This window comes from Oncorhynchus mykiss, chromosome 29 (genome assembly GCF_057628025.1).
Source record: "Oncorhynchus mykiss isolate SJ-2025 chromosome 29, ASM5762802v1, whole genome shotgun sequence".
In the NCBI taxonomy this organism is placed as follows: Eukaryota; Metazoa; Chordata; class Actinopteri; order Salmoniformes; family Salmonidae; genus Oncorhynchus; species Oncorhynchus mykiss.
This window is the reverse complement of record NC_143050.1, coordinates 2278245-2293099: the sequence shown is the minus strand read 5'-3', so window position 1 is coordinate 2293099 and position 14855 is coordinate 2278245. Positions and strand designations below refer to the sequence as shown.

The following is a 14855-nucleotide window of genomic DNA, read 5'->3' as shown; positions in this document are numbered from 1 at the left end:
GTGGCAATGCAGGTGTAGAAGCACGGTGGCTAGGAACAACTCCCTAGTTTACCCATCTATCAGTGGCAATGCAGGTGTAGAAGCACGGTGGCTAGGAACAACTCCCTAGTTTACCCATCTATCAGTGGCAATGCAGGTGTAGAAGCACGGTGGCTAGGAACAACTCCCTAGTTTACCCATCTATCAGTGGCAATGCAGGTGTAGAAGCACGGTGGCTAGGAACAACTCCCTAGTTTACCCATCTATCAGTGGCAATGCAGGTGTAGAAGCACGGTGGCTAGGAACAACTCCCTAGTTTACCCATCTATCAGTGGCAATGCAGGTGTAGAAGCACGGTGGCTAGGAACAACTCCCTAGTTTACCCATCTATCAGTGGCAATGCAGGTCTAGAAGCACGGTGGCTAGGAACAACTCCCTAGTTTACCCATCTATCAGTGGCAATGCAGGTGTAGAAGCACGGTGGCTAGGAACAACTCCCTAGTTTACCCATCTATCAGTGGCAATGCAGGTGTAGAAGCACGGTGGCTAGGAACAACTCCCTAGTTTACCTATCTATCAGTGGCAATGCAGGTGTAGAAGCACGGTGGCTAGGAACAACTCCCTAGTTTACCCATCTATCAGTGGCAATGCAGGTGTAGAATGACGGTGGCTAGTGGAGGTATGGAACAACTCCCTAGTTTACCCATCTATCAGTGGCTTGCGAAAGTATTCAAAAAGAGTGATCCCTTGGGATTTCTCCTATTGTGTTGCCTTACAGCCTGGAATTAAAATGGATTTTTGGGGGGATTGGTATTACTTGATTTACACAACATGCCTACCACTTGAAGATGCAAAATATTTTTTATTATGAAACAAACACATAAGACAAACTTGAGTGTGCATAACTATTCGACCCCCACAAAGTCAATACTTTGTAGAGCCACCTTTTGCAGCAACTACAGCTGCAAGTCTCTTGGGGTATGTCTCTATAAGCTTGGCACATCTAGCCAATTGGATATTTGCCCATTCTTCAAAGCAAAACTGCTCCAGCTCCTTCAAGTTGGATTGGTTCCGCTGGTGTACAGCAATCTTTGAGTCATACCACAGATTCTCAAATGGATTGAGGTCTGGGCTTTGACTAGGCCATTCCAAGACATTTAAATGTTTCCCCTTAAACCACTCGAGTGTTGCTTTAGCAGTATGCTTAGGGTCATTGTCCTGCTGGAAGGTGAACCTCCGTCCCAGTCTCAAATCTCTGGAAGACTGAAACGGGTTTCCCTGAAGAATTTCCAGTTTCCCAGTCCCTGACAATGAAAAACATCCCCACAGCATGGTGGTGGCAGCATCATGCTGGTATGGCAATTGCTTGGCATCCGACCGCAAGGCACTACAGAGGGTACTACCCAGTACATCACTCGGGCCGAGCTCCCTGCCATCCAGGACCTCTATATCAGGCGGTGTCAGAGGAAGGCCCTAAAAATTGACTCCCAGCCACCCAAGCAATAGTCTGTTCTCTCTGCTATCACGTGGCAAGCGGTAGCACTGCCCCAAGTCTGGAACCAACAGGACCCTGAACAGCTTCTACCCCCAAGCCACAAGACTGCTAAATAGCATAGTTAAGCAGGGTTGCTATTGGTTAGTTAGTTATTTAACTCTCTGCATTGAACCTTTTGCACTAAGTTTATTTTCCTCATCACATACATCACATATTATCTGGCACTTTATTCCTAGTTATATGTACATCTCTACCTGAATGACCTCGTACCCCGGCACATCGACTCGGTACCGCTACCCCGTGTATATAGCAGAGTTATCGTTACTCAGTACTGGTACCCCGTGTATATAGCAGAGTTATCATTACTCAATACTGGTACCCTGTGTATATAGCAGAGTTATCGTTACTCAGTACTGGTACCCCGTGTATATAGCAGAGTTATCGTTACTCAGTACTGGTACCCTGTGTATATAGCAGAGTTATCATTACTCAGTACTGGTACCCCGTGTATATAGCAGAGTTATCGTTACTCAGTACTGGTACCCCGTGTATATAGCAGAGTTATCGTTACTCAGTACTGGTACCCTGTGTATATAGCAGAGTTATCGTTACTCAGTACTGGTACCCTGTGTATATAGCAGAGTTATCATTACTCAGTACTGGTACCCCGTGTATATAGCAGAGTTATCGTTACTCAGTACTGGTACCCTGTGTATATAGCAGAGTTATCATTACTCAGTACTGGTACCCCGTGTATATAGCAGAGTTATCATTACTCAGTACTGGTACCCCGTGTATATAGCAGAGTTATCGTTACTCAGTACTGGTACCCTGTGTATATAGCAGAGTTATCATTACTCAGTACTGGTACCCCGTGTATATAGCAGAGTTATCATTACTCAGTACTGGTACCCCGTGTATATAGCAGAGTTATCGTTACTCAGTACTGGTACCCTGTGTATATAGCAGAGTTATCATTACTCAGTACTGGTACCCCGTGTATATAGCAGAGTTATCGTTACTCAGTACTGGTACCCCGTGTATATAGCAGAGTTATCGTTACTCAGTACTGGTACCCCGTGTATATAGCAGAGTTATCATTACTCAGTACTGGTACCCTGTGTATATAGCAGAGTTATCGTTACTCAGTACTGGTACCCCGTGTATATAGCAGAGTTATCATTACTCAGTACTGGTACCCCGTGTATATAGCAGAGTTATCGTTACTCAGTACTGGTACCCCGTGTATATAGCAGAGTTATCATTACTCAGTACTGGTACCCTGTGTATATAGCAGAGTTATCATTACTCAGTACTGGTACCCCGTGTATATAGCAGAGTTATCATTACTCAGTACTGGTACTCTGTGTATATAGCAGAGTTATCATTACTCAGTACTGGTACCCTGTGTATATAGCAGAGTTATCATTACTCAGTACTGGTACCCTGTGTATATAGCAGAGTTATCATTACTCAGTACTGGTACCCCGTGTATATAGCAGAGTTATCATTACTCAGTACTGGTACCCCGTGTATATAGCAGAGTTATCGTTACTCAGTACTGGTACCCTGTGTATATAGCAGAGTTATCATTACTCAGTACTGGTACCCTGTGTATATAGCAGAGTTATCGTTACTCAGTACTGGTACCCTGTGTATATAGCAGAGTTATCATTACTCAGTACTGGTACCCCGTGTATATAGCCGAGTTATCATTACTCAGTACTGGTACCCCGTGTATAAAGCCTAGTTATCGTTACTCAGTACTGGTACCCCGTGTATAAAGCCTAGTTATCATTACTCAGTACTGGTACCCTGTGTATATAGCAGAGTTATCGTTACTCAGTACTGGTACCCTGTGTATATAGCAGAGTTATCATTACTCAGTACTGGTACCCCGTGTATATAGCAGAGTTATCGTTACTCAGTACTGGTACCCCGTGTATATAGCAGAGTTATCGTTACTCAGTACTGGTACCCCGTGTATATAGCAGAGTTATCATTACTCAGTACTGGTACCCCGTGTATAAAGCCTAGTTATCGTTACTCAGTACTGGTACCCCGTGTATAAAGCCTAGTTATCGTTACTCAGTACTGGTACCCTGTGTATATAGCAGAGTTATCATTACTCAGTACTGGTACCCTGTGTATATAGCAGAGTTATCATTACTCAGTACTGGTACCCTGTGTATATAGCAGAGTTATCATTACTCAGTACTGGTACCCTGTGTTTATAGCAGAGTTATCATTACTCAGTACTGGTACCCTGTGTATAAAGCCTAGTTATCGTTACTCAGTACTGGTACCCTGTGTATATAGCAGAGTTATCATTACTCAGTACTGGTACCCTGTGTATATAGCAGAGTTATCATTACTCAGTACTGGTACCCTGTGTTTATAGCAGAGTTATCATTACTCAGTACTGGTACCCTGTGTATATAGCAGAGTTATCATTACTCAGTACTGGTACCCTGTGTATATAGCAGAGTTATCATTACTCAGTACTGGTACCCTGTGTATATAGCAGAGTTATCATTACTCAGTACTGGTACCCTGTGTATATAGCAGAGTTATCATTACTCAGTACTGGTACCCTGTGTATATAGCAGAGTTATCATTACTCAGTACTGGTACCCTGTGTATATAGCAGAGTTATCGTTACTCAGTACTGGTACCCTGTGTATATAGCCGAGTTATCATTACTCAGTACTGGTACCCCGTGTATATAGCAGAGTTATCATTACTCAGTACTGGTACCCTGTGTATATAGCAGAGTTATCATTACTCAGTACTGGTACCCTGTGTATATAGCAGAGTTATCATTACTCAGTACTGGTACCCTGTGTATATAGCCGAGTTATCATTACTCAGTACTGGTACCCTGTGTATATAGCAGAGTTATCATTACTCAGTACTGGTACCCTGTGTATATAGCCGAGTTATCATTACTCAGTACTGGTACCCTGTGTATATAGCAGAGTTATCATTACTCAGTACTGGTACCCCGTGTATATAGCCGAGTTATCATTACTCAGTACTGGTACCCTGTGTATATAGCAGAGTTATCATTACTCAGTACTGGTACCCTGTGTATATAGCAGAGTTATCATTACTCAGTACTGGTACCCTGTGTATATAGCAGAGTTATCATTACTCAGTACTGGTACCCTGTGTATATAGCAGAGTTATCATTACTCAGTACTGGTACCCTGTGTATATAGCAGAGTTATCATTACTCAGTACTGGTACCCTGTGTATATAGCAGAGTTATCATTACTCAGTACTGGTACCCTGTGTTTATAGCAGAGTTATCATTACTCAGTACTGGTACCCTGTGTATATAGCAGAGTTATCATTACTCAGTACTGGTACCCTGTGTATATAGCAGAGTTATCGTTACTCAGTACTGGTACCCCGTGTATATAGCAGAGTTATCATTACTCAGTACTGGTACCCTGTGTATATAGCAGAGTTATCATTACTCAGTACTGGTACCCCGTGTATATAGCAGAGTTATCATTACTCAGTACTGGTACCCTGTGTATATAGCAGAGTTATCATTACTCAGTACTGGTACCCCGTGTATATAGCAGAGTTATCATTACTCAGTACTGGTACCCCGTGTATATAGCAGAGTTATCATTACTCAGTACTGGTACCCCGTGTATATAGCAGAGTTATCATTACTCAGTACTGGTACCCTGTGTATATAGCAGAGTTATCATTACTCAGTACTGGTACCCTGTGTATATAGCAGAGTTATCATTACTCAGTACTGGTACCCTGTGTATATAGCAGAGTTATCATTACTCAGTACTGGTACCCCGTGTATATAGCAGAGTTATCATTACTCAGTACTGGTACCCTGTGTATATAGCAGAGTTATCATTACTCAGTACTGGTACCCTGTGTATATAGCAGAGTTATCATTACTCAGTACTGGTACCCCGTGTATATAGCAGAGTTATCATTACTCAGTACTGGTACCCTGTGTATATAGCAGAGTTATCATTACTCAGTACTGGTACCCTGTGTATATAGCAGAGTTATCGTTACTCAGTACTGGTACCCCGTGTATATAGCAGAGTTATCATTACTCAGTACTGGTACCCTGTGTATATAGCAGAGTTATCATTACTCAGTACTGGTACCCCGTGTATATAGCAGAGTTATCATTACTCAGTACTGGTACCCTGTGTATATAGCAGAGTTATCATTACTCAGTACTGGTACCCCGTGTATATAGCAGAGTTATCATTACTCAGTACTGGTACCCCGTGTATATAGCAGAGTTATCATTACTCAGTACTGGTACCCTGTGTATATAGCAGAGTTATCATTACTCAGTACTGGTACCCTGTGTATATAGCAGAGTTATCGTTACTCAGTACTGGTACCCCGTGTATATAGCAGAGTTATCATTACTCAGTACTGGTACCCTGTGTATATAGCAGAGTTATCATTACTCAGTACTGGTACCCCGTGTATATAGCAGAGTTATCATTACTCAGTACTGGTACCCTGTGTATATAGCAGAGTTATCATTACTCAGTACTGGTACCCTGTGTATATAGCAGAGTTATCATTACTCAGTACTGGTACCCTGTGTATATAGCAGAGTTATCATTACTCAGTACTGGTACCCCGTGTATATAGCAGAGTTATCGTTACTCAGTACTGGTACCCTGTGTATATAGCAGAGTTATCATTACTCAGTACTGGTACCCTGTGTATATAGCAGAGTTATCATTACTCAGTACTGGTACCCTGTGTATATAGCAGAGTTATCATTACTCAGTACTGGTACCCTGTGTATATAGCAGAGTTATCGTTACTCAGTACTGGTACCCTGTGTATATAGCAGAGTTATCATTACTCAGTACTGGTACCCTGTGTATATAGCAGAGTTATCATTACTCAGTACTGGTACCCTGTGTATATAGCAGAGTTATCATTACTCAGTACTGGTACCCCGTGTATATAGCAGAGTTATCGTTACTCAGTACTGGTACCCCGTGTATATAGCAGAGTTATCATTACTCAGTACTGGTACCCTGTGTATATAGCAGAGTTATCATTACTCAGTACTGGTACCCCGTGTATATAGCAGAGTTATCATTACTCAGTACTGGTACCCCGTGTATATAGCAGAGTTATCATTACTCAGTACTGGTACCCTGTGTTTATAGCAGAGTTATCATTACTCAGTACTGGTACCCTGTGTATATAGCAGAGTTATCATTACTCAGTACTGGTACCCTGTGTATATAGCAGAGTTATCATTACTCAGTACTGGTACCCTGTGTATATAGCAGAGTTATCATTACTCAGTACTGGTACCCTGTGTATATAGCAGAGTTATCATTACTCAGTACTGGTACCCTGTGTATATAGCAGAGTTATCATTACTCAGTACTGGTACCCTGTGTATATAGCAGAGTTATCATTACTCAGTACTGGTACCCTGTGTATATAGCAGAGTTATCATTACTCAGTACTGGTACCCTGTGTATATAGCAGAGTTATCATTACTCAGTACTGGTACCCCGTGTATATAGCAGAGTTATCATTACTCAGTACTGGTACCCTGTGTATATAGCAGAGTTATCGTTACTCAGTACTGGTACCCTGTGTATATAGCAGAGTTATCATTACTCAGTACTGGTACCCTGTGTATATAGCAGAGTTATCATTACTCAGTACTGGTACCCTGTGTATATAGCAGAGTTATCATTACTCAGTACTGGTACCCTGTGTTTATAGCAGAGTTATCATTACTCAGTACTGGTACCCTGTGTATATAGCAGAGTTATCATTACTCAGTACTGGTACCCTGTGTATATAGCAGAGTTATCATTACTCAGTACTGGTACCCTGTGTATATAGCAGAGTTATCATTACTCAGTACTGGTACCCTGTGTATATAGCAGAGTTATCATTACTCAGTACTGGTACCCTGTGTATATAGCAGAGTTATCATTACTCAGTACTGGTACCCTGTGTATATAGCAGAGTTATCGTTACTCAGTACTGGTACCCTGTGTATATAGCAGAGTTATCATTACTCAGTACTGGTACCCCGTGTATATAGCAGAGTTATCGTTACTCAGTACTGGTACCCCGTGTATATAGCAGAGTTATCGTTACTCAGTACTGGTACCCCGTGTATATAGCAGAGTTATCATTACTCAGTACTGGTACCCTGTGTATATAGCAGAGTTATCATTACTCAGTACTGGTACCCCGTGTATATAGCAGAGTTATCATTACTCAGTACTGGTACCCCGTGTATATAGCAGAGTTATCGTTACTCAGTACTGGTACCCCGTGTATATAGCAGAGTTATCATTACTCAGTACTGGTACCCTGTGTATATAGCAGAGTTATCATTACTCAGTACTGGTACCCTGTGTATATAGCAGAGTTATCATTACTCAGTACTGGTACCCTGTGTATATAGCAGAGTTATCATTACTCAGTACTGGTACCCTGTGTATATAGCAGAGTTATCATTACTCAGTACTGGTACCCCGTGTATATAGCAGAGTTATCGTTACTCAGTACTGGTACCCCGTGTATATAGCAGAGTTATCATTACTCAGTACTGGTACCCTGTGTATATAGCAGAGTTATCATTACTCAGTACTGGTACCCCGTGTATATAGCAGAGTTATCGTTACTCAGTACTGGTACCCTGTGTATATAGCAGAGTTATCATTACTCAGTACTGGTACCCTGTGTATATAGCCGAGTTATCATTACTCAGTACTGGTACCCTGTGTATATAGCAGAGTTATCATTACTCAGTACTGGTACCCCGTGTATATAGCAGAGTTATCGTTACTCAGTACTGGTACCCTGTGTATATAGCAGAGTTATCATTACTCAGTACTGGTACCCCGTGTATATAGCAGAGTTATCGTTACTCAGTACTGGTACCCTGTGTATATAGCAGAGTTATCGTTACTCAGTACTGGTACCCTGTGTATATAGCAGAGTTATCATTACTCAGTACTGGTACCCTGTGTTTATAGCAGAGTTATCATTACTCAGTACTGGTACCCTGTGTATATAGCAGAGTTATCATTACTCAGTACTGGTACCCCGTGTATATAGCAGAGTTATCGTTACTCAGTACTGGTACCCCGTGTATATAGCAGAGTTATCATTACTCAGTACTGGTACCCTGTGTATATAGCAGAGTTATCATTACTCAGTACTGGTACCCCGTGTATATAGCAGAGTTATCGTTACTCAGTACTGGTACCCTGTGTATATAGCAGAGTTATCGTTACTCAGTACTGGTACCCCGTGTATATAGCAGAGTTATCATTACTCAGTACTGGTACCCCGTGTATATAGCAGAGTTATCGTTACTCAGTACTGGTACCCTGTGTATATAGCAGAGTTATCATTACTCAGTACTGGTACCCTGTGTATATAGCAGAGTTATCATTACTCAGTACTGGTACCCCGTGTATATAGCAGAGTTATCATTACTCAGTACTGGTACCCTGTGTATATAGCAGAGTTATCGTTACTCAGTACTGGTACCCCGTGTATATAGCAGAGTTATCATTACTCAGTACTGGTACCCTGTGTATATAGCAGAGTTATCATTACTCAGTACTGGTACCCCGTGTATATAGCAGAGTTATCGTTACTCAGTACTGGTACCCTGTGTATATAGCAGAGTTATCATTACTCAGTACTGGTACCCTGTGTATATAGCAGAGTTATCGTTACTCAGTACTGGTACCCTGTGTATATAGCAGAGTTATCATTACTCAGTACTGGTACCCCGTGTATATAGCAGAGTTATCATTACTCAGTACTGGTACCCCGTGTATATAGCAGAGTTATCATTACTCAGTACTGGTACCCCGTGTATATAGCAGAGTTATCGTTACTCAGTACTGGTACCCCGTGTATATAGCAGAGTTATCATTACTCAGTACTGGTACCCCGTGTATATAGCAGAGTTATCATTACTCAGTACTGGTACCCCGTGTATATAGCAGAGTTATCATTACTCAGTACTGGTACCCCGTGTATATAGCAGAGTTATCATTACTCAGTACTGGTACCCCGTGTATATAGCAGAGTTATCATTACTCAGTACTGGTACCCCGTGTATATAGCAGAGTTATCATTACTCAGTACTGGTACCCTGTGTATATAGCAGAGTTATCGTTACTCAGTACTGGTACCCCGTGTATATAGCAGAGTTATCATTACTCAGTACTGGTACCCTGTGTATATAGCAGAGTTATCATTACTCAGTACTGGTACCCCGTGTATATAGCAGAGTTATCGTTACTCAGTACTGGTACCCTGTGTATATAGCAGAGTTATCATTACTCAGTACTGGTACCCTGTGTATATAGCAGAGTTATCGTTACTCAGTACTGGTACCCTGTGTATATAGCAGAGTTATCATTACTCAGTACTGGTACCCCGTGTATATAGCAGAGTTATCATTACTCAGTACTGGTACCCCGTGTATATAGCAGAGTTATCATTACTCAGTACTGGTACCCCGTGTATATAGCAGAGTTATCGTTACTCAGTACTGGTACCCCGTGTATATAGCAGAGTTATCATTACTCAGTACTGGTACCCCGTGTATATAGCAGAGTTATCATTACTCAGTACTGGTACCCCGTGTATATAGCAGAGTTATCATTACTCAGTACTGGTACCCCGTGTATATAGCAGAGTTATCATTACTCAGTACTGGTACCCCGTGTATATAGCAGAGTTATCATTACTCAGTACTGGTACCCCGTGTATATAGCAGAGTTATCATTACTCAGTACTGGTACCCCGTGGATCATTACTCATTGTGTATTTATTATTACTCCTCATTACTTTTCTATTATTTCTCCATGTTCTTTATCCCTGCAATCCCGGTTAAGGTGCCGTAAGCATTTCACTCATAGCATGTTGTTTACGAAGCATGTGACTTATTACATTTAAACTTAATTCACCGCGAACATCATTTGCCCAACAATTTTTTTACGACTATAAAGTACTACTAAGATGATAATATGATACTAAGATGATGATATAATACTAAGATGATAATATTATATTTAGATGATAACATGATAATAAGATGATAATATAATACTATGATACTAAGATGATATGATACTAAGATAATAATATTATATTTAGATGAGAACATGATAATAAGATGATAATATAATACTATGATACTAAGATGATATGATACTAAGATAATAATATTATATTTAGATGAGAACATACTAAGATGATAATATGATAATGAGATGATATGATAATAAGATGATAATATAATATGATAATAAGATGGTAATATAATATTAAGATGATAATATGATAATAATATGATAATATGATATGATAATAAGATTATAATATTGTACTAAGACGATAATATAATACTACGATAACATGCTACTAAGATGATTATATGATAATGAGATGATAATATGATAATAAGATAATAATATTATATTTAGATGATAACATGGTACTAAGATAATAATATGATACTAAGATGATAATATGATACTAAGATAATAATATTATATTTAGATGAGAACATGATACTAAGATGATAATGTGATAACATGATACTAAGATGATAATATGGTAATGAGATGATAATATGATACTAAGATGATAATATTATATTTAGATGAGAACATGATAATAAGGTGATAATATAATACTATGATACTAAGATGATAATATGATAATGAGATGATATGATAATAAGATGATAATATTATACTAAGATGATAACATGATAATAATGAAGTAAATAATAACAGAGAAGACAGTATAATACCTGTCCGTTTGAGCCCCAGTCTGGGTCGAGCGCCCGCACCTGGACCACCCTGGTACCCACGGGCATCCCCTCCATCACCATGGCAATGTAGGAACTGGTCTCGAACAATGGCTTGTTGTCATTTATGTCCAGAATCTATTGAGAGAGGAAGAGGAGGAGGGTTAAGTAAACTGAATCAAACTCTTTGGAAAGGGTAGAAACCCAACCTCCACATGTTTAATATGTTATTCTACAGCCCTGCCACACGCACGCACGCACGCACGCACACACACACACACACACACATACACACACACACACACACACACACACACACATGCACACACACACACACACACACACACCATTCCTCACCTTTGACAGTAGAGATGGACTCTATGAGGTCTCGTCGTGTCATAGTAGAGACACACTCACACACACACGTCAATTCCTCACCTTCACCTCCACGTCGACAGTAGAGATGGACTCTATGAGGTCTCGTCGAGTCGTAGCTGAGACTTTAAACCTGAAGATGCTGACCAGTTCATAGTCCAGAGGGTTGGTCAGCCGGACCAGACCCGTCTCTCTCTCCACCAGGAACGTACCTCCCTGTAGAGAAACACAAAAGGGCAGGATCATTATGATGTCATACAAGCTTTTAACAAAAAAAAGTGTGACAATGCATTAGAAACTGTATTAGAAACAACAAACTATGTTTTAAGTGAGAAGTAGACATTGGTCTGAAGCTCCCAAAAAAGAGGGATTACCTCCTCTTACGAGTGTGAATTAGGATGTTTGAGAAGATTTGAATCCTAAGCAACCTGCCAACACATTGTTTGCAGGACGATAGACCAGCATAGCTACTGAAGTAGGTCAAAGCTGTGTGCTGGAAAACCTTGGTAGAGCATGGGTGAAGTAAGGATTCTTGTGCTGATGTGAATGTCCTTTCTTTTTTGGCTTTAGACCAATGCCTACTTCTCACTTAAAACTGCCTTTTTTGTTTCTAATTTCCATGTTTTATACAACATTATTATACAACATTATTACACAACATTATTATACAACATTATTATACAACATTACACAGCAATAAAAGTAAAACGGAAGAGTAAATTAGCCAAAGAAAGATAAAATAGGAAAGAGTGAAAAGTCTGACAGGAGATCCTCTCAGAGCAGAGATAACGTCTTACGTTCAAACACATAGAAATACAACAAGTAGAACAGACTGGTGCTTCAATGGGAATGTTGGCTATAAATGAACAACATACAGAAAAGGGGTTTATTGTCCTAGAAAAAGTCTAAATTGTACGTTTAAAGCTTCACTGAAACAGGAGCAAGAAAGGAATCTGAGTATGATCCTTATTCAATTGTAATACAGTTCTATTCATTCCACATCTATAACTACTACTACATTTGGCAGCCTTTTTTTCGCGGGCTTCCGGGCATTTACTCATTCATCAACATGGACGTCAGCATGAAGACTGTGTGGCTTGTTGGACATTCATGGATCCACTGGTCGGAGAAGAAAGCGTCACAACATCTCCTTTGACTACAGTCAGATGAGGTGGCTCGGAGAGCGAGGAATGCAGTGGGTCAAACTGCTCTATGTTGTTCTGAGCTAGCAGAGGGCCTTGTGCTGCTGCTCCCCCTGACATCATAGTCACCCGCCTCGGTGGGGACAGCCCTGGGTTCGTCAGATGAGAGCTGATTTAGAGGTAGTCATCTGAATGTTCCTCGGGACAACGGTGGTCTACTCTGACATCACACAGTGGGAGGAGTTGGACAGTCCAGTGGGAGGAGGACATCAACAATCCCATAGAGATGGTCCAGTGGGAGGAGAACATCAACAAGCCCCTAGAGATGGTCAACAAGCCCATAGAGATGGTCCAGAGGGAGGAGGACATCAAACAAGCCCATAGAGATGGTCCAGTGGGAGGAGGACATCAACAAGCCCATAGAGATGGTCCAGTGGGAGGAGGACATCAACAAGCCATAGAGATGGTCCAATGGGAGGAGGACATCATCAAGCCCATAGAGATGGTCCAGTGGGAGGAGAACATCAACAAGCCCATAGAGATGATCCAGTGGTAGGAGGACAATCTCCATCCTGCACAGACAGAAGAGGACTGGCCACCCCTCATAGCCTGGTTCCTCTCTAGGTTTCTTCCTAGGTTCTGGCTTTTCTGGGGAGTTTTTCCCTAGCCATCGTGCTTCTACACCTTTCTGTTTGGGGTTTTAGGCGGGGTTTCTGTACAGCACTTTGATATATCAGCTGATGTAAGAAGGGCTTTATAAATACATTTGTTTTGATTTGAGGACATCAACAAGCCCATAGAGATGGTCCAGTGGGAGGAGGACATCAACAAGCCATAGAGATGGTCCAATGGGAGGAGGACATCATCAAGCCCATAGAGATGGTCCAGTGGGAGGAGGACATCAACAAGCCATAGAGATGGTCCAATGGGAGGAGGACATCATCAAGCCCATAGAGATGGTCCAGTGGGAGGAGAACATCAACAAGCCCATAGAGATGATCCAGTGGTAGGAGGACAATCTCCATCCTGCACAGACAGAAGAGGACTGGCCACCCCTCATAGCCTGGTTCCTCTCTAGGTTTCTTCCTAGGTTCTGGCTTTTCTGGGGAGTTTTTCCCTAGCCATCGTGCTTCTACACCTTTCTGTTTGGGGTTTTAGGCGGGGTTTCTGTACAGCACTTTGATATATCAGATGATGTAAGAAGGGCTTTATAAATACATTTGTTTTGATTTGAGGACATCAACAAGCCCATAGAGATGGTCCAGTGGGAGGAGGACATCATCAAGCCCATAGAGATGGTCCAGTGGGAGGAGGACATCAACAAGCCCATAGAGATGGTCCAGTGGGAGGTGGACATCAATTAGCTTTTTGTCCTGAAATACAAAGTGTTACGTTTGGGGCAAATCAAATACAACAAATTACTGACTACCACTCTCCATATTTTCACTCATAGTGGTGGCTGAATCTTGTTATGGGTATGCTTGTAATCGTTAAGGACTGGGAGTTTTTTCAGGATAAGAAATAAATGGAAGAACAAGCAAAATCCTAAAAGAAACCTGCTTCACTCTGCTTTTCAATAGACAGAGATGAATTCACCTTTCAGCAGGACAATAACCTAAAACACAAGGCCAAATATACACTGGAGTTGCTTAGCAAGAAGACAGTGAATGTTCCTGAGTGGCAGAGTTACAGTTTTGACATGAAAAATCTATGGCAAACCTGAAAATGGTGGTCTAGCAATGATCAACAACCAATTTGACAGAGCTTGGATAATTGTGGGAAAAGAATTACAGCAAATGTTGCACAATCCAGGTGTGGAAAGCTCTTAGAGACTTACTCAGAAAGACTCGGAGCTGTTATCACTGACAAACTTGCTTCTACATAGTATTGACTCAGGAGTGTGAATACTTATGTAAATTAGATATTTCTGTATTCATTATACATAAATTAGTAAACATTTCTAAAAGCATGTTTTAACTTGGTCATTATGGGGTATTGTGATGTCATTATGGGGTATTGTGATGTC

General features: G+C 41.1%; 1 protein-coding gene across 1 annotated transcript in view; it reads right to left on the bottom strand.

Annotated features, from left to right (window-relative positions):
• The window catches only part of fat3b (FAT atypical cadherin 3b), a 297423-nt gene that overhangs the window by 97256 nt on the left and 185312 nt on the right, over window positions 1–14855 (bottom strand). Inside the window, exons 45-46 of the mRNA XM_090226225.1 lie at window positions 11751–11906; window positions 11316–11450 (exon numbers count right to left, since the gene is read on the bottom strand). Of these exons, the coding sequence (XP_090082351.1) occupies window positions 11316–11450; window positions 11751–11906 (291 nt within the window). The remainder of the gene's footprint in view (window positions 1–11315; window positions 11451–11750; window positions 11907–14855) is intronic.